Below are 18,758 nucleotides of genomic sequence, written 5' to 3'. Positions count from 1 at the left end.
TACAACAGAACAACCTTCTATATTTATTTATCTGTGCGGGGGGTGTGAGGACCCCTGCGTCCCACCCCATGGGGCCCATCGCCAGACCTGCCCTGCAGCCCCAGTCAGAACGAACTCCTGGCTGGGCTCTGGAGTTGCCCTTCAGAGCAGCCATGCCGGCCGCTGCCCCCTCCTTGGCTTTGCCAGCGAGGTTCCCTTCCCTGCAGCACACCAGCCTGGCAAGGCCTGATCCTGCCCGTTTGAATTCTGTGCCAGAGGCCCACTCAGTGCCCCTGAGCCAGCTTTGCCCTTCAGGAGCAGCCTAGCCTGGCCTGGCAGGGAGGCTGTTTACAGCCCAAACCTTGAAAGGTTGCCAGGCTTCCTCGCCATCTTGTGCCCAGTGAAATTAATTCTTTCCTCAGTCTGGCCCCAGGACTCTTCCCTCCTCCCCCCCCGGACCTCCCTGCTCCAATCAGCCAAGGGCTTCCCCCCCCCCTCCCCGGCTGCTGCTTTGGGGTCTCGGTGGCCCAACCACACCAGCAGCAGAGGGAGTCGGGGGCACCCAGGCCTTAAAAACTCTGGAGGTTTTCAAGAAGAGACAGGACAGTCAACTTGTCTGAAATGGTCTGGGGTCTCCTGCTTGGGGAGGGAGTTGGGCTAGAAGACCTCCAGGGGTCCCTTCCAATTCTGCTATCCTGTTATTCCTTGCTCTGTTCTCCCAGCTAAGTCCAGAGGCTGCCCGGGACCTCTGCCAGCTTTGCCACACACGTGCTGGGGGGCCCCCGGGAGCTAAGGGCCCAGAGACCACTTCCAAGCCAAACCTCAGACGTTGCCAACAGACAAACGAAGAGAATTTTTCCCATGTTTATTAAAGGAATAGCTTCACTATGTTTTTTTCTTTAAAAAAAAGGTCTGCCCCCTCCCCATTTTCACAATATATACATCCCCCCCCCCTCAATGGACAGATCCTGCTGGGCTGGGACTTTTTTTGGGGGGAGGGGGTCTCAAGAGCCGGCTGTCTCGCCTGCTTTGCTCCAAAAGCAGAAATCACACACCCCGGGGGGGGGGGGGAGATGCTTTTGCTTGGAACCCCTCCTCCTCCCTCCCCAGGAGGGCTCGTGGGACCCTCGGCTGGCTTTTGGCAGCAGCAGGAGGCGGCAGAAATGCCATCTAAAGTGGCACTGCCAAGCTGGAGCAAGTTCTCAACTGCAGAACCTTTGGGGCAGCAGCCTTTGCCAAGCAGACACGGGTCGGCACAAGGGAGGAGGAAGAGGAAGGAGGACAGGTGACTGCCAAGCATGTGGCTCTGCCCTCCGGCTTCCTTCCTTTTTCAGATGCCACTTTTGGTGAGCGGTTGGGGGTGCAAACCCCTCCCCCAATCCAACAAGCAGGATTTGATTCCAAGACCTTCAGCGCAAAAGCTTTTCCTCCTCTTTAAAGTGCCAGAAGGGATTCTTTCCATTATGGATGTTTTGGCTTCATTGCACACTTCTGGGGGGGGGGGGAGTGATTTGCCCCAAAGAGAAGCCTCCAGGGCAGTCAGGTTGCCGGCCGTCGAGTGCCAAAAAATCCCCCAGAGGTCACAAAAACAGAGAGTTCTGGGTCAGCGCCCACCGTCCTCTGCTTGCCCAAGAACCAGAGGGGAGCATTTTGGGACAAACCGGGAGAAAAATGCATCAGCATAAAAATAAGGAAATATACAAAATCTCTCTCTCTCTCACACACACACACACACACGCAGACTGGCATCCTCGTCTCTTGGAGGGGGGGGCACCAGCACAGGGGCACCCCCAGAGTCTCAGAAGGGCTTCGCCAAACGTCCCCAGGCCCAATGGAAAAGCGGGGGGGGGGGGGCTGCTTGGTTGGCAGATCGGAGTCCGTCCTTCTGGGCCCCAGGAGGAAGCTGGGCCTCAGCCCCTCCCATGGGGGGGTCCCGGGGCCCCTCCCAGGCTCAGCCGCGGTGCTTGTCGTATTCGCTCACCATCTTCTTGATGTGGAAAAGCTTCTTCCTCAGGGACTTGGTCTCCATTTTCTTGCCCTGGTAGTCCGGTGTCTGGCACGGAGGGGCGGGGGGGGGGGAGAGGAAACCTTGGGTGAGCGGAGCTGGTGCCAGCCTGCAGGCCCCCCAGAGAAGCCGACACCCTCGAGGGTGCTGGACTACAGCCTACCTCATCCCCAGCCTTGATTCAGGGAGCCCCGGGCTAGACCCCTTCCGGGGCATTCATGCCACCCCCAATCCGGAGCCATCCAGAGGGGCGACTGGGCACACGCTGCTGTGCCTCTAAGTGCAGCCAAGTGGCAGCTTCCGGGCACCGAAGGTGGGGCCAGAGGGGGCCTTCAGAGGTTGTGGGAGCTTCACCACTGGAAGCTTTCATGGAGGCAGAGGACTTCCCGTCTGTCAGGGTTGGACTAGATGACCCCCAAGGTCCCTTCCCACTCTTATTCTCTCTTTTCTGCTGTGGGGAGAGCTTGGATGGAGAGGAGAGAGACCCCCACCCCTCTTCTGCCCAAGTCTTGCAGGAGCTCAGCAATACCATCCCAGAAAGACACACACACACACCCCAAATTCATAGAAGTCCTCAGTTCATTTAGTGACCGTTCAAAGTTACAACGGCACTGGAAAAAGCGACATATGACCATTTTTCACGCTTATGACTTTTGCAGCCTCCCCCTTTTGCACAGGGGGGGCGGGGGGGGGGGGGGGGAGAGGAGCTGAATTCGCTTACCAACTGAGGTGAGTCATTTCACAAAGCATCTTCCGCTGCTCTGTTTTTATAAGATTTTATGACATCGTTTGTCACCCGCCCAGAGTGGGGGGGGGGGGAGGTTTAATAAGTCAGTAAAAGGAATAAATAGAGTCGCCTTGGTAACGCATCTGGTGTCCCCCCCCCCCTCCTCAAGGACAAAATCTCTACGGGCTGCCAGGTGTGGGAGGGGCTGCTTCTCCTGAGAAATGTCAGCTGGAACCCCCAGCTGAAAAACGCAGAATCCGAACACAGGTCTCCTCAGGCTTCTTTGGCGGAAGTGACGGGGGGGGGGTGTCTCTTTTGATCCCTCCAAAGGCCTCACCCTACTGCTCCCCATTCTGGGTCCCAATTCTGGAGGTGGTTGGGGGAAAGAAAGAGGCCTGGGGATCCCAGGGGGGGTGGGGAGCTAAGGGGGTGGAGCTATGTCTCTTCCCTCCCCCACTGCCTTTCTGCTGAAATTAGAGCGCCCACCCAGGCCCCATGTAACGACACCCCTTCAGAGCCTGCTTCTAACAGGAAAGGGCATTTCTCATCGTCCCCAACCCAGGCAGTGTGGCTGGGGCTGACCTGGAACCTGGGTAGGGGGCAGCCGGGCGAGGGGACTCACCTGCTTCAGCTCCTTCAGCCGGTTGTACTCCTCTGCCACGCCCTGCCAGAGAAGCACCAGAATTGAGAAAGGAACAGACCAGGGGAGCTTCCAAGTTCAGGAGCAGTACAACTCGGAGCAAGGCAGGAACCTCCGTGGGCAGCTGTGGTCCACTCCGAGAGCTGTGGGGCTGTTGAACTGGACTGAAGCACCCACTGGGGGAGAAGGATCTGCCGGAGGGGGGGGGGGTCGGAGGAGCAAGAGGGCAAAGCCAGCCTGCCCCAGACACGGCCCCCAGCTTGCAGCTGGCATAAGGGCAGCCACAGGGCATCCGTGGAGTTACCGGGAAGCTGCCATGCAATGGAACAAGCTTTTCCACCATGCCCATGAACAGGCGGGCACCTCTGGCGGCTCAATTCTGCAGGCAACGAGCCAACCAACCCCAGCCCTGTTGGGGTCCCTGGGAGCCCGAAGGGATGTCTTGGATGGGGGCCCCTCCCTTTTGCCCCGGGGTTCCCTTCAGCTGGATGCCCACCTGGTACTGGAGTGTGTCCTCTGGCAGCTGGTCCAGCTGCCCGCTGAGCTGGTTGATCTGGTCATTGATGCCATCCATCTCGCCACAGAGCCTCTTGTAGCGCTTGAGGTCGGTGTCAAAATCTTGCTTGTATCTCTGGCGAGCATCATCGGACGTGATGGGCGGGTAATGGCTGCAGGGCGACGGCGGGAGGAGCTCAGCCACTGGCCAGGTGGCACCAGGGCACCCAAGACATACAGCCCCCCCCCAGTCTATGGCTGGCAAGACTGGCAAGGGGCCTGGGGGAGGGCCAGCACGGGGGGGGGGGGACTCCCTGCAGGGCACAGTCTGCCAGTCCCGAGTCAGAGGACACCCCAGCAAGACCAGGGCCTGTTTCCCCAAGAGAGTTCCTTCCACAGGGCAATTTAACAGGCACCACAAACTGTCCAATTCCCTGCCTCCCTCACCCAGCCCCAATCGCCCCCTGAAATCCTCCATCATCCTGGGCTGCCCTCCTGGACCCCCAGCCCACCCCCTCCCTTCCTTCCGCCCTCTGGGCCCCCCGCTCCCTAAAAGCCTCTTCCCGGGGTCTCCGCCCAGCTCGGTGGGGGCTTAGGGGACACCCCTCCCCTCACCGACTCCTGTCCCTTAAGGGGAGACCTTCCTTAACTCAGGGGTTGAAAGTAACCCCCAAAGGCTGGGCTGGCTGGGTGCAACTGCTCAGGCAGGAGACCCATGCAGGGGGGTGTCTCCCACTGTAACCCCCCTAATTTCTCACCCCTGGACATTTAATCGGAAGGTTTGGCCTCCACTTAATGATTAAAAAAGTAAAATCCATCACAGTTATATGGACATCGCATCTTTGCAGGAGAAGTTGCTCCCATCACTGTCCTCTCCTGTCCTAGTTCTGTGTTCTGTTCTGTTCTGTTCTGTTCTGTTCTGTTGTGTCCCGTCCTGTCCTATCGGGATGGGACTTCCTCGGAGAAACACGCTGGAGGAAACCAGATGCTCGGCCGATTCCTCCAAATGTTTCATTATATAGGTGGTCCTTGACTTACGACCACAATTGAACCCAAAATTTCTGTTGCTAAGTGAAACGTTTCTCAGGTTTGTCCCATTTTTTCAACCTTTGTTGCCACAGTTGTTAAGTGAATCATAGCAGTTGCTGAGTTAGTCACATGGACATTAAGCAAATCCGACTTCCCCATTGATTCTGCTTCTCAGGTCACAAAGGGGGATTGCATGATCCAGGGGGGCTGCGACCGTCATAAGCATGAGTCACTTGCCAAGCCTCTGAGTTTTGATCCTATGACCACGGGAACGCTATGACGGTCGTAAGTGTGAAAAACGATCATAAATCTCTTTTTTTCAGGGCGGAACGGTCACTAAACGAATGGTCGTAATTGGAGGGCTACTGTTAATGCAGCAACCGCTTAGAGAGATAAAAGACCTCTGAAGGAGCCTAGAAGTCTGAAGGGCTATTGCTACTGTAAAGATGATGGGCCTCGTGTTTTTGCAACGTTTGGGGAGGGGTCTGGCTTTAGTCTCTCCAGGACCACCCCCCACATTCCAACCCTCTCCCTGCACGGCCTCTCACCTGCCCCACTCGTCTGGCTCCTGCTCGTCGCTGGACTCCACGGCCGTGGTATAATCGGTCTCGTACTGGGGCTCCTCCAGGTCGGGGTTCCTCTGGCGCGCCCTCTGGCCCCTCTGGGTGGGGGGCTTCCGGGGGGTCTCCTCCCAGGTGCTGGAGCTGAGTGTCCTGGCGCGCTTGTCCAGGGGGGGCTGGAAGGGAGAGCTGGGGGGGGAGCAAAGACAGGCTGGAAAATCAGCTCCACCAAAGGACAGGGCACCCAGAGGGGGGGGGGGTTATTCGGAGGACACACACACACACCCCACTTATGCCCCAGTGGGTCATAGAACATCATAGTTGGAAGGGACCCTGGAGGTCTTCTAGTCCAGCCCTCTGTTCAAGCAGGAGACCCTGGAGGCTGTCCAGTCTCTTCTTAAAAGCCTCCAGTGATGGGAAGCAAACTGTTGATTGTCCCTCCAGTTAGGAAGTTTCTCCTTAAGTTTTAGATTAGAATATAGAATGTAGAAAATGGAATATGGAATATGGAGAATGGAATGGAATAGAAATAGAAATATAGAATAGAATGAGCTGGAAGGGACCCTGGAGGTCCTCTAGTCCAGCCCTGGTCTAGCCGTGGGGAGGGGGGGGGTCTGCCGGATCCGATTTCAAGCATTCTCTGGCTTGCAGGTAACTTCCTGGGAAGTTTCAGCCCCCTTTGCCCTACTGCGGGCAGTCTTGCAGTTATGACCATAATGGAGCCTGCCCACTACGGCCGTAACTCGCGACAGTTGTAAAGCAGGTCATGGGACAGAGCCAATTTTACTGCCTTTTTTGCAACCACGGTTAAGGGAGGACGGTGGTCATAAAGCTGCTACCATGATCGTTAAGCAAGCCTAGTGGTCATTAAATGAACCCATGGTGGGGCTGGAAACCAAAAGTGAATGCCGGTTTTTGGCTAAACCATCATAAATTGCAGTCATGTGACTGAGGGATGCTGCAAATGGCCATAAGTGCAGGCCGGTTGCCGAGCGCCAGAAGTGTGAAACGGACGCAAAGTGACCCATCGTAAACCGAGGACCACTTGCGATGGTTCTTGCACACAATGTCCTCTCCGTCACTCCCTATAGACCCACGTGAAGACTTGGGCTGTGTCTCAAGACCGGCCAGGAGAGAATCGGGCCAACTGGGGAACCCTCCCTCCACAATCACCAGCCGGTACAACACAGTGGAGCCCCCCTGTCCAGGAGAAGTCTACCGTTTTTTAACATTAGACAACACGAGACGAAGAAAGAGAAGATCTGCTGGTGGCTCTGCCTGAGGAGAAGCCCTCGAGCCATTCTGGCAGCCCGTAATGTCCCCCTGCCTTGAGTGAGTTTAGGGGGGCAAGGGGGGGTGTCCGATGGGGCATTCAGTGGAACCTCCACAGGCAGCTGCAACACCCCCTCCTCCTCCAGGGGTGCCCTTGGCCCAGGTGCTGGGAACCCTCACCTGCTCCGGACATCCATGGAGTAGTCGGTCTCGGTGTAGCCAGGGGGGCTGGCGGGAGCATGGAGGGGGCTAGTGGGCTTCTCCGAGTAGGCCAGGGTGGCCGTGTCGGTGGGGCTGGCTCGGCCATCCACGTTCTTCACCTGCAGAAAGGCAACGGTCACTTCTCAGCACCCCTGAGGTCGGGGTCCAGAATGTGACCTTCTGACCTCAGTCCCTCCTGACCTCCTAATGAAACTACAGCGCCCAGAATCCCCAGCTCACCCGGCTGTAGCAAGCACATTCAGGATGTCCAGTGTCCCCACATGGAGGCCCAGGGCTTAGCAGGCCCCCCTCCCCCCAAAATGACCCCCCACCACCACTGAGAGGGCAGCCTAGCCTGCTCAACCCCAGAGAAGACGGCAGCAACAGCTAGAGAATGGAGGCAGGGAGGAGGGGGGCCGGGAGGGGGACGAGAGCAACAACTGGCAGGCAGGCAGGCAGGCCGGGCTCAGCCACCCACCTGGGCTTTCCAGATGCCCACTGCGGAAGCTCTCCCCTGTGCCCAGCCCCCACCCCCACAGCAGCTCCCCAAGATTTGGCTGGTGCCTTCCTGACCAAGCTGGCTTCTCCTTCCCTACCACCCCTTGGCTGTTGCGGCCACCCCATAGCCCCACACACCCCTCCCCCGGTCTCCAGGCCCCTGTGCCCATGCCTGCAATCCCACACCTGGGAAGGATGTGCCAGCAGGGGTTTGTGCAAGGCTGGGCACCCCCCCCCCTTCCTCTCCTCCTGCTTGGAGCCAGCGTGGCATGCCACAATGCCACTTTTTCTGGTTAACCCTAACCCTTCCTTGCCCACCTGAGCAGGGGGTTTGACTAGAAGACCTCCTCGGTCCCACCCGACCCCCAACAGTTGACCCTTTGCCAGAGGGAGAAATGGCAGGGCTTGCCATGTAAGTCTTGGTCCAGACTTACAAACAGCTCCCTTCTCTCTCTCTCACTCACTTACACACACGATCCTCCTACCTGTCCAATCGCCCCCCTTCCTGAAGGCCCAGCAGGAGCCAAAGTCCCCATCCCAAGCCACCATCAGAGTTCAGCTCTCCCCCCCACCCCCCCACCCCACCCCACAGGCAGCTCCTGAAATAAGGTGCAAAGGGGAGGGGGAGGCCCCGGGGGTCCTGCCAGGCCCTACGGCCACCAGTCCAGCCACCTGACACTGTGGGTCACAGCAACGGCTCCTTCGGCCTCAGCGGTTAATCATTGATACAACCGAAACCAGAGAAGCGATAAACAACAATGTGTACTCTCGATTACACACACACACACACACACCCCTCCGGTGCAGGGGGCAGGCTTGTGAATGTGTTGCTGCAGATCAGAAATAGAAAACGGGGGGGGGGGGATTATAGAGGAATTGAGGGAAATTCATAATGGGGGAAAATGCCCAAAGGGATGAGAAGCGGAAGATTCCTAAAACCAGGAGCAGGAAGAAAGTGCCCGGGTGTGTGTTTGTGTGTGTGAAAGGTCAGGCATTTTCTCCTGAGCTCAGTTAGGCAGAGTAGGAGCAAGCGAGAGAGGGTCTCCCGAGGGTCTCTTTTTAGTCAGGGGGCTGCCAAAAGGGTCAAGCGGGCACTGCAATCCCACAAAATGTCACAAAACAGCTAAACCCTGGGGTGCTTCTGTGGCAACGGAATAGCAGCACCAGAAGGGTCCTTGGAGGTCATCTAGTCCAATCCTCTGACCAAGCAGGAGATTCTATGCCCATTTCGGACAGATGGCTGTCCAGTCTCTTCTCCAAGACCGCCAGTGATGGAGCATTCACAACATCTAGTGGCAAGCCGTTCCACTGGTTAATTGTTCTAATTGTCAGGAAATTCCTCCTTAGTTCCAGGTTGCTTAATTTTCAACTCTGAGGCAGAGTTTGCAATGGCCTAGGCAGGATAAGCACCATTCACAGGTCCCAGAGGAAGCCCCCTCCCCAAAATAATTGCAGTGCTTGTGCGAGGAGAGGCGTTGCACCCAGAACGGCCCCCTTGCTCCCTTCAGAGCCTGGCCCGGCTCCAATTCCCAGCCAGAGCAACCAAGGGTATCAAGGGCAGCTGGGTGGGGGGTTTCACCCCTGCTCCACTCACCCACTCCTCCACGTTGGGACCCTCCTCCTGCGCCAGGGGCCGTTCCCAGTAAATGTTTTGCTTCCCAAACCGCCAGATCTTCTGCCGGGTCTTGTGGGCGAAGAAGCAGATGACGCAAAGCAGGATCACCAGGAGGAAGCCGCAGACGATGGCGACAGCCTGGGGGGGGGGAGGAACAGAGGCGGACAGCTTAGACCCCTCCCAGGCATCCCTCCCCTCCCCCCAATTCCTGAGAGCAAAGTGTGGCTCTCTCCCCACATCCGAAGGGGCTGTCGGCTGGTCTTCAGGGTCTCCATGGATGAGTGAGGGTCCTGTTCTCTGCTGAAGGACATCTCCACAGAGCAAGAAGGGACCCCTCCCCGACCCCCAGCCAAGCCTCCAAAGCAAGCCACAAAGAGGTTCCTTAAGATCCCCCCCCCGCTTTCAGCTGGGGACCTGTTTTGGGGGGTTGGCACAATTCCCTGTGCATTACACCCAGGAAGCCTTTTGGGATTTCAGGGCACAAAAAAGACACCAAGCCAGGTTGAAACCCTCCAATTTGGGAAGGGGGATCAAGGCGTCGGGCACCAAGAATTCCCTGAGGGGGGAAGCCAAAGCAGCGATGAAAAGGCAGGAATGGGGAAGGGGAGCGACCCCCCCCCCACCTGAAAGCAAAGCTTCCTTTTCCACCAGGCCTGGAGCATTCCCAAAACCCCCCAGCCCTCCCCGTGGCCAGATGCAGGTCAGCCCTCTGCCAGGAGTCCTCCCAAACCTTCTTCCCTCCCAGGCCAAGAGACCTCCCGTCACCCCAAACATAGTCTGAGCTGGTCAGTCCTGGGATGGGACACCACCAGGAAACCCAGGGAGTTTAAATTAAACTAGGAGTCAATGAGGAAGCCAGCAATAAAGCTGCAAATTTTGGTTACCTGATGTCTCGCTTAATGACCGCGTGGCTGGTCCCAATTGCTTTGTTATTAAGCAAAGACTAATCTGTTGCAATTATAAAGTTGGCAGATACGTTTCCTTCTCCCCCCCTCCCCCCCGAAGCCCCCTCATGTCTCCAAACTGAAGCTGGACTGGCATTCGTCTTCCAGCTCTACGAAGGGTCCTGAGGAGGGGTCTTCAGCAGGGGTGGGCCAGTTGGGCAACTTTAGGACTTCAGCTCCCAGAATTCCTGAGGCAGCCGAGTCCACTGGTCATAAAAGTTGGCACACTGCCCACCCGGCCACTCCCCGGTCTTGAGGAAGCAGTTGATTCACGAGCCCAGCAGCCACTTCCCCAGGCCAGGCAGACAAGGTGGCTGAGCTGGATGCCTTTGTGGGCTTATCTTGTTTGCTCAAGTGGGCAGTTCCGAGGCTGCCACCACCATGCCCGGCCCACTGATAAGCCTCCCGATTGTTCTCACCTGAGCCCGAAACTGATTTCCCGATAAGCCCTTCCGCTCCTGCTTGCTTTCACACACACCCTTTGTTGACTTCCGGGGTTGACTTTTTGGGACAAGCAGGTGATAAAAAGAGAGGTGGTGAAAGGCCTTGTCAGGCAGGCAGTGGGGCTCCAGTCCCCTGGCACGACTGTCCAGTTGCTGGGCCAATTCAGCCAGAGGCAGGGCGGGACGGTCAGAGGCAGACCCTGCCCGGGGGAGGGGGAGGGGCAATGGCTTAGATTAAGTGGGCCAAATATGGGCACTAAGTTCTATCTAGCGTATAGGTGTACATTAACCCAGAGAGTGTGGTTGTAGTATTATATATCCTTTTATCACTTTTTTCTTCCGCTTCTACTTTTGGTATTATTGTTATTGTTATTCCTCACTGATTATCATCATTTTCATTAGCATTATTGTCTCCATTGCTTTGCAAGTACAGTGAGTCTTTTTCTACCAGACACAAATTCCCTGTGTGTCTAACCTACACTTGGCCAAATAAAGCTATTCTTCCCAATTCTATTCTGTTCTGTTCTATATTCTATATTCTAGAATAAAAATTTCCTGACAGCGAGAACAGTAAACAGGGGCTTCCCTTCAGAAGTTGCCAACACTAGGAGCTTTTTAAGATGAGACTGGACAGCCATTTGTCGGGGGGTGGCCTGCTTCAGCAGGGGGTTGGACTAGAAGACCTCCAAGGTCCCTTCCATTCCTATACTCTTGTCCTGTTCTGTTCTGTAATTCTATTCTATAATTTTATAATTCTATTCTAAATTCTGCTCTGTTCCGTTCTACCCAACCCCACCCGGCCCAACCCTATTCTTAGCCTGGGCCACAGACGCTTCCCTACCCACCAGCCGTGGCCCCAAGAGAAAGCCAGACCCCCATCCCCTCCCCCGGCCAGACTCCTACCTCCTGGGGGTCCACCATGCAGTAGTGGTAGAGGTACTGGTTGTAGTAGGCTCCCCCGGCGTAGACCTGATTGCACATGGCCAGCATGGGGTTGGCGGAGTAGTAGCTGCCCCCCATCTGGGCCTGGGGATTGACCCCCATGATGTAGACGATGGAGGCGATTAGCATGATGAAGGCCATCAGGGCGCAGACCACGAGGGTCACCAGGTAGAACCTCCTGGACCGGGACCCGCCGGACTTGGTGAGGCTGGTGATGGCCAAAGCCAGCAGAGCGATGAAGCACAGCACCGACATGGCAATCATGAAGCCGTTGGCCGCCCGGGGGTTGGTCACGCCTCCGTAGTAGCCCCCCATGCCGTAGCCGCCGTAGTAGCTCCCCATGCCGTAGCCGTAGCTGCCCAGGCCTCCGCCGTAGCCCCCGCCGTAGTAGCCCCCCATGGTGTTGCCGTAGAGCCCCCCGTAGCCATACTCCCAGACCAGGGTGGAGGCCACGCAGGCGAAGATGGCCACGCAGAGCAGGATGCCCAGCCCCTCCAGGATCCTCACCACGCTGGGGGGGGAGGTCCACTTGTAGAAATGCTGGGGCTCATCCTCGATGTAGTAGGACCCCGGGGGGGGTGACTTGATGGGGTACCCGTAGTCTTCCCCAGGCGGGCCGTAGCCGGCAGGGGGGCTGTCGTAGGGCTTCTTTGGACTGAACATCCTTTGCGCAGAACCGGGGCAGGACTGGCGGAGGACCCCAGATGGTACCGCTGTGGGGGGCCAACAGAGCCCCGTCAAGATTCCTGGAGCTGCCAAGAGGCTCCTGGGCCACGTCTGGCCGGCACTGCCAAAGAGAGAGGAAAGGGAAGGTCAGCATCTGCGGCTGTTGGGAAATTCTTGCACCCCCCCAGTGTTGGTTGAACGAAAGCGACCGTCTCCCGGGCTGACAGTAGCACAAGTCATGGGGGAGGGGAAGAGATTCAACCTAGACCTCGCCCCCAAGTGTCAAGGACAGCCAAGGATTCGAGCACCACTCAGGCACCAGAAACATCAACCGGCACACGCCAGGCATGGTGCGCTGGGATCATTAAAAAGATCTATTCTTCCTTCCGTTGTTGGCACATCTAGTGGTTGTGAAAAAGAGGAGGAACTGGAGGGAGACACTCATCCCTTGGTGACTGTGGGGTTATTCCCTTCCCTGTGTCCGAAAGAAGAGGGCAGAGATGGGCCCCCCTTAGACTGCCAGATAAGACAGGCTGACTCTCAAGAGTTGACTTGGCTCCAGTGACTTGGTCTCTCTCGATGGGTTTGCTGGACTTCCTGGGTGAGTTTAACGCCCCAGGGTGGCTCCCAGCCAGGCTCCAAAAGTGGAGAGAATCCCCAATATTTAACCCCCAAAACAAGAGACAGGGATGCTGAAGTATCCCGAAGCCCATCAGAGGGCACATGGGACCCAGCTGCTCTTCCCTGCTGCCAAAAAAACAGCTTCCCTCTAATGCTACCAGATGTTTTTCCACAGCAGGGAAAATCCAGCCGTCAAAATTCAGCGTCCGATGATAACATTACAAATTGATCTTTATTCAAATCTATTAGATCTACAACTACCCTCATGCTGGCAGCTGCTTGCCTAGTTTTTATAAACCCCGCCTGATCACTCTTCATTGCAAACGGTCGCTGGCTGTAATCTATTTGTTGCACTGCTGTCAAAAGTCAATTTGTAATGTTGTCATTCGATGCTGTCGTTTGGAGGGCTGAGCACGCCCTGCCCCGCCCCAGACTTTGGGGTCTTCGTCTTCCTAAACCAAGAAAGGGGGGATGTGTTAAATCTGCAGCTGAGCCAAATTGGGGGTGCTAGTTCTTTAGATTGGTGTTTCTTGGCCACTTTAAGATGTGGGAACTTCAGCTCCCAGAATTCCCCAGTCGACAATTCCGGATCCTGGTTGGCCAGAGATAAGGATGGGAGGCAGCAGTGGGGGCAGCTGCTCTTTTGGGGGGCCACGAGAGCCTGCAGAAAGGTTGATCCCGAGTCTTCGGCCATCGAAGTGGCTGTGGTAGGGGGAAGGGTTTAACTTGTTCCCCATCACCCAAAAGGGCAGCACGAAATCCAGCCAGTTGAACAACCAGGAAGAATAGATTCCCAAAGTTAGGAATTAGGGGGAAATTCCTGGCAGGGACAGCTGTCAACCAGCAGAATTGGCTGCTTCATGAAACAGGAAGCCCTTTGTTGGAAACGCTTGAGGAAAGCGTGTACTGGCAGGGGCCAGACTAGATGACCTCTGATATCACTTCCATAGAACATACCTTGGAGGTCTTCTAGTGCAACCCCCACTTACTCAAGCAGAAGACCCTATATACCATTTCAGATAAACGGCTGTCCAAACTTTTCTTTAAAACCTCCAGTGCTGAAGCACCCACAACATCTGGTGGCAAGCTGTTCCACCGGTTGATTGTTCTCACTGTCAGCACATTTCTCCTTAGATGTGGCCGAAATGCCCAGCAAGCACAGCCTCTGAGCCCGGGGTCTCTCTGCTGCCCACTCCCAAGCTGGCACTGGGGGAGGGGCCGTCTTGCAAGACCCACCTGCATCTCTCCAGCCGAGGCCGGTGCGCCCACCAGGAAGTCCTAACTGCGATGGGGGACGGACGGACGGACCCAGAGGCTCCTCCCGGGGGGCTGCCCACATTGTGCTACCTCCTTTTATTTTGGGGAACACCAGACTCGAGGGGAAGGGTGTGGTTTGGATTGCGGGGAGATGATAGCAGTGTTCCAATATCTCCACAAAGAAGATGGAGTCAAGCTATTCTCCAAAGCACCTTGAGGGCAGGACAAGAAGCAATGGGGGGAAACTAACGAAGAAGAGAAGCAACCTTAGAACTCAGGAGAAATTTCCTGACAGTGAGAACAGTCAATAAGCGGAACGACTTGCCTGCAGAAGTTGTGAATGCTCAACACTGGAAGTTTTTAGGAAGAGATTGGATAACCATTTGTCTGAAGTGATGTAGAGTTTCCTGCTTGAGCAGGAGGTTCTAATCCAAAGACCTCCAAGGTCCCTTCCAGCTCTGTTCTGATTGATTGATCGATCGATCAATGATTGGGGTGGGTGAGGGGAAGGAGGAGGGGTGTGCTGAGTGCTGCTCTCAATCCTGCTGCCCTAATTGGAAGAGGAGCAGAGATTGACCCTGCATAGTGGCATCGTCCCCTCCAGTGCCAGTCCCATCAGACTGAGCAGGGCACATCCCTCTCCCCCCAATATCTGAGACCAGGAAGCAGCCCACCCCTCCTTTCTGCTCCTGGCTGTTCCCAAGTGCTCTGGAAACACTTTGCTCCCTTTCCCAGGGCTGGAGGTGAGGGGGGGCTCCTTGCCCACCTCCACTTCCTGGCCAACCCGGAGGTTCCCAGGGGATCCAGCTGCCTCCCTGCCAAATCCCTCTGGGCCGCTTTGCAACTCTGTCTCCGAATTTCAAGGTTGTTCCCGGAAGCCAGAAAAGGAAGGCCTCTCGCTGGCTCAAAACCAGGTTTTTTTCAGCCGGGCAGCTGCCCAGGAGCCCCTCAGCGCTTCCTTCCCTGCAGCCAAGATGCCTGCGAGGTGGGCTTCCTCTGTCCCCACCCCCTGGCAAACCACAGGCCTTCCCCCAACTCTGTGGGTTGAATTTTGACACGAGAGGCAAGTCTGAAGGGCAGGATGGGCATATTCTGTGGCAAGATGGGCAGCCAATAAACAAAGAAGCAAACACACAAATAAACAAATGTTGGTGCAAGCCACAAATAACCGCAGGCAAGTGGGCAAGATGGCCCCGCTGAGCCCCGAAGGGAAGGGAGCCACCGCAGGGCTTTGCTAATTCCACCAGGGGTCGCCAGGATCCGCGGAGGGGCTCTGTGGGATTTGCCCAGCCTTGAGATTTACCCTGGAGCCTCCTGTCTGAGCCCCCAAATAATCTCTTCCTGCCAGACTCAGCCCTGGGACCCAATCCTGGGCAGCTTCTCCAGAGTGAAGGGCTTCCTTAACCTGCCCGGGTCTCTGCCCTCCATCCCCAAAGCACAGAGGCTGGGCAACCACCCCCACCCAAGGGAGGGAGCATTTATTCTTCCCACTTTTCACCCTTTTGAGATTCTCCCCCAGCGTCTCCCTCGCTGGGTGCCTCTTGCAGGAACACCAGGACACACCGTGGATACAAGAGAGTAAATTACAAGCAAAGTTTCACTTTAACCCATAAATGTGGGTCCCTTTGATCCCTTGATTGATCCATCAATCAGAATAGAGCTGGAAGGGACCTTGGAGGTCTTCTAGTCCAGCCTACTGCTCAAGCAGGAGACCCTAGTATACAATTTCAGGCAGGTGGCTATCCAATCTCTTCTTAAAAATCTCCAGTGATGGAGCACCCACAACTTCTGGAGGCAAGTCGTTCCACTGGTGAATTGTCCTCACTGTTAGGAAGTTTCTCCTCAATTCCAGGTTGCTTCTCTCCTTGATTAGTTTTCACCCGTTGCTTCTTCTCCTGCCTTCAGGTGCTTTGGAAAATAAGTTGGCCCCCCTCCTTTTTGGGGCAGCCTCACAAATACTTGTTGAATATTGATAGAAATGGTTATAGAAATAGAAATAGATATAGTAGTTGATAGAAATATCAACAACCTCAGATATGCAGATGATACCACTCTAATGTCAGAAAGCGAAGAGGAACTAAAGAGCCTCTTGATGAGGGTGAAGGACAGTGCAAAAGTTGGCTTGAAACTCAACATTAAGAAAACTAAAATCATGGCATCTGGCCCTCTCAATTCCTGGCAAATAGATGGAGACAAAATGGAGGTAGTGACAGATTTTGTTTTCCTGGGCTCCAAGATCACCGCAGACGGGGACTGCAGCCAAGAAATTAAAAGACGCTTGCTCCTGGGGAGGAAAGCTATGGCAAACCTAGACAGCGTACTAAAAAACAGAGACATCACCCGGCCAACAAAAGTGCCTATAGTCAAGGCTGTGGTTTTCCCAGTTGCAATGGATGGCTGTGAGAGTTGGGCCATAAGGAAGGCCACGATGGGTCAGACACAACTTCGCAACTAACAACTCCTCAAATACTGAAATGCTGCTGTCGTGTCCCCACCAGTCCTCTTTTTCTCTAGACTGGCCAAACCCAAATCCTGCAGCCGTTCTTCATATGTTTTAGTCTCCAGACCTTCAATCATCTCAGCTGCTCTTCTCTGCACTTTTTCCAAAATCTCAACATCTTTTTTGTAATATGCTGACCAAAACTGGATGCAGTTATTCCAGGACAGATAAGTCCTTACTAAGGACTTATCAAGCAGTACTAACACTTCCTGTGATTTTGATTCTATGCCTCTGTTAATGCAACCAAGGATTGTTATATTATACAACCCAGGATCAATCCAGGTTTTCTTTTGTGCATGAAAGAAGGGCTGACTGAGAGGTGGATACCTGAGAAAGAGGCTCTGAAGGCGGCCAGCGTCCAAGGCTGGCCTGAGAGCAGAGGCTGTGAGCAGAGGCTGCAGGTGGAGACCCACTGAGGCCTTGTGTGGAGAAAGGGCCCATTCAGAGGGGACAGGCGAACAGAAGCCAGCCCCATGGGGAGGGGGGCAGGAGGGCAAAATCCTGCCAATGCCCACAAAAATGATCTTTCAGGAAAAGCCCATTTATATTTTATTCTTCCTCTTGGCTATAAAACTGAATGTTGTTTTCATCAACATAAGGAGGAAAGATTTATTATTTGGTTTGTTTTATACCTGGATTTGTATTTATAATCTTAACTGGTGTGCCGTCTTTTGGGTTGGGCACACCATAAAAACCAGAAAGGAAATGCCAAAAGCTCCCAGCCCAGAAAAAGCTGCAGAGCCATCAAGAAGCTGCACCCCAAATCCGGCCTGGAGGAGCTTAAAGGACTTTGCAAGGCAAACCAGTGAATTGGGGAGAGGATTTCCCTCTCCCAATCGCTGAGGCCAAGGCCAGCCCTCCCTCCCACCCCCCCAGCGCCGTGGGAAAGAAAGTTAGTTTCCTTACTTGGAGACACCCCCCCCCCCCATTCCCGCCCCCTTTGGCTGAGCCTCCGGACTACAGAACGGCGGCTGCCCCCCTCTCCCTCCCCCCCAGCCCGGAGTCTCCGGCGGGGAGCTCTGCAAAGCGAGGGAACATTTCTGGCCGCTGCCTGGCTCGCTTGGGACCCGGCCAAATTCCTGCGAGCCACACCGGCGCTGTGGACGTGCGCGGCCCGCTGTCTTTGGGAGCCCCCCGCCGCTCCGGTGCACAATGCCTGGCGGGGCCGGGAGCTTCTGCTCCGCCCCGGCTGCGACGGCCGGCCGGTGCCGAAAGGAAAGAATTCGGGGCGGGGAGGAAAGAGAAAACGGGCGCCTCGAAGGAAGAAAAGCAGGTGGGAGGGAGGGAAGGAAGGAATGGCGGGGGGAGGGAAAGGAGGAAGAAAGAAACGGAAAGAAAAAGAGGGAGGGAGGGAGGGAGGGAAGGAAGGAAGGACAGAAAGAAGGAAAGAAAGAAAGCAGAGAAGGAGGGAGGCGAGGGAGGAAAGGAAAGGAGGAAGGAAGGAAAGCAGGGGCAGGAAAGGAGGAGGAGGGGAAGGAAAGAAGAAAGGAAAGGAGGAAGGAAGGAAAGCGGAGGGAGAGAAGGAGGAAAGCAGGGAGAAGGAAGGAGGGAAGGAAAGAAGAAAGGAAGGAAAGAAAGAAAGAAAGAAAGCAGAGAGAGAAGGAGGGAGGAAAGGAAAGGAAAGGAAAGGAGGAAGAAAGAAACGGAAAGAAAAAGAGGGAGGGAGGGAGGAAAAAGAAAGGAGGGAGCGAAGGAGGAAGAAAGAAACGGGAAGAGAAAGAGCGGGAAAGCGGGCGGCGGAGTCCCGGCCGCCCCCACCAGCAGCCCCTCCTCAGCCGGGGCCGCATCCGCCTTGCCTGTCCGAGACCCCGCTGGGCAGGAGCCCCCCCGCGGAAGGGCCCGGACCCCGCAGCGCCCCTCTCGGGCTCGCCTCCTCCCGGCCGCTCCAGGGACTCCGCCCACCCGCCTCGCCGCGCACCTGCCGGCCTCACCTGGCTGCGCCCGCGGCCTGTGGGCCCCTCGAGCAGGACTGGAGGCCTCGGCGCCGGCGGCGGACTGAGCCCGAAGGGGAGGCTGCGCGGACCTCCCCCTTCCCGGAGGCCGCCCCCGCCCCCCGCCCCTCCCCGCCGTTCCACCTGCCTGGAGCCCCGCCCCGCCCGCAAGCCCGCCTGGCCCGCCCCTCAGCCTCAGCGGGCCTGGAGCCCGGCTCCCGGGGGAGGGGAGGGGAGGGGAGAGCGGCGGGACCCCAGCCTCCCGCTCCCGTCGCCGCCGCCCCCGCCCCCCCAGCCAGGCCAAGCGCTGGGCGCCGCGGGACTGGCCGGTGGGGGCCAGGAGAGGCTTGAGACGGCGGAACCTCCCCCGGGAGCCCCCCAGCCGAGGCGGGGACCGGCCCCCCAAAAGGCCGCCTGGGCGTGATGGGCATTG

At 56.3% G+C, this 18,758-nt stretch overlaps 2 protein-coding genes across 3 annotated transcripts; one reads left to right on the top strand and one right to left on the bottom strand.

Annotated features, from left to right (window-relative positions):
* Positions 1 to 516: 516 nt before the first annotated feature.
* Positions 517 to 18,426, bottom strand: LOC131188411 (occludin-like). Of its 2 annotated transcripts, XM_058163672.1 has the most exons (8): positions 18,326 to 18,426; positions 11,312 to 12,137; positions 9,001 to 9,159; positions 6,888 to 7,027; positions 5,424 to 5,624; positions 3,848 to 4,019; positions 3,334 to 3,375; positions 518 to 2,032 (listed from the first exon to the last, which is right to left on the bottom strand). In XM_058163672.1, exons 2-8 carry the CDS (start codon positions 12,011 to 12,013, stop codon positions 1,931 to 1,933), a joined length of 1,518 nt encoding a protein of 505 aa, XP_058019655.1. In that variant the 5' UTR covers positions 12,014 to 12,137; positions 18,326 to 18,426; the 3' UTR covers positions 518 to 1,930. The 2 variants fall into 2 exon arrangements, with proteins under 2 accessions (XP_058019656.1, XP_058019655.1); XM_058163673.1 differs by lacking the exon at positions 9,001 to 9,159 and having other exon boundaries at positions 517 to 2,032.
* Positions 12,596 to 18,749, top strand: LOC131188393 (collagen alpha-1(I) chain-like). The gene is made up of 4 exons (XM_058163643.1): positions 12,596 to 12,617; positions 14,630 to 14,879; positions 17,391 to 17,667; positions 18,156 to 18,749. The coding sequence occupies exons 1-4, from the start codon at positions 12,596 to 12,598 to the stop codon at positions 18,747 to 18,749; spliced, it is 1,143 nt and encodes a 380-aa protein (XP_058019626.1).
* The last annotated feature ends 9 nt before the right edge of the window (positions 18,750 to 18,758 follow it).

This window comes from Ahaetulla prasina, chromosome 1 (genome assembly GCF_028640845.1).
Source record: "Ahaetulla prasina isolate Xishuangbanna chromosome 1, ASM2864084v1, whole genome shotgun sequence".
Taxonomy (NCBI): Eukaryota; Metazoa; Chordata; class Lepidosauria; order Squamata; family Colubridae; genus Ahaetulla; species Ahaetulla prasina.
Note: the sequence above shows the minus strand (reverse complement) of the source record. Positions and strands in the feature narration are given on the sequence as shown.

Coding starts and splice junctions, on each gene's coding strand:
- LOC131188393 (XM_058163643.1), top strand. CDS start 12,596: ATGGGTTTGCTGGACTTCCTGG. Junction 12,618..14,629: donor GGGTTTGCTGGACTTCCTGG/GTGAGTTTAACG, acceptor TCCCTTTCCCAG/GGCTGGAGGTGAGGGGGGGC. Junction 17,668..18,155: donor CCTCGAAGGAAGAAAAGCAG/GTGGGAGGGAGG, acceptor CGCCCCCACCAG/CAGCCCCTCCTCAGCCGGGG.
- LOC131188411 (XM_058163672.1), bottom strand. CDS start 12,013: ATGTTCAGTCCAAAGAAGCCCTACGACAGCCCCCCTGCCGGCTACGGC. Junction 9,160..11,311: donor GCATGGTGGACCCCCAGGAG/GTAGGAGTCTGG, acceptor CCCCCCCCCCAG/GCTGTCGCCATCGTCTGCGG. Junction 7,028..9,000: donor GTCCCAACGTGGAGGAGTGG/GTGAGTGGAGCA, acceptor GCCTTTCTGCAG/GTGAAGAACGTGGATGGCCG.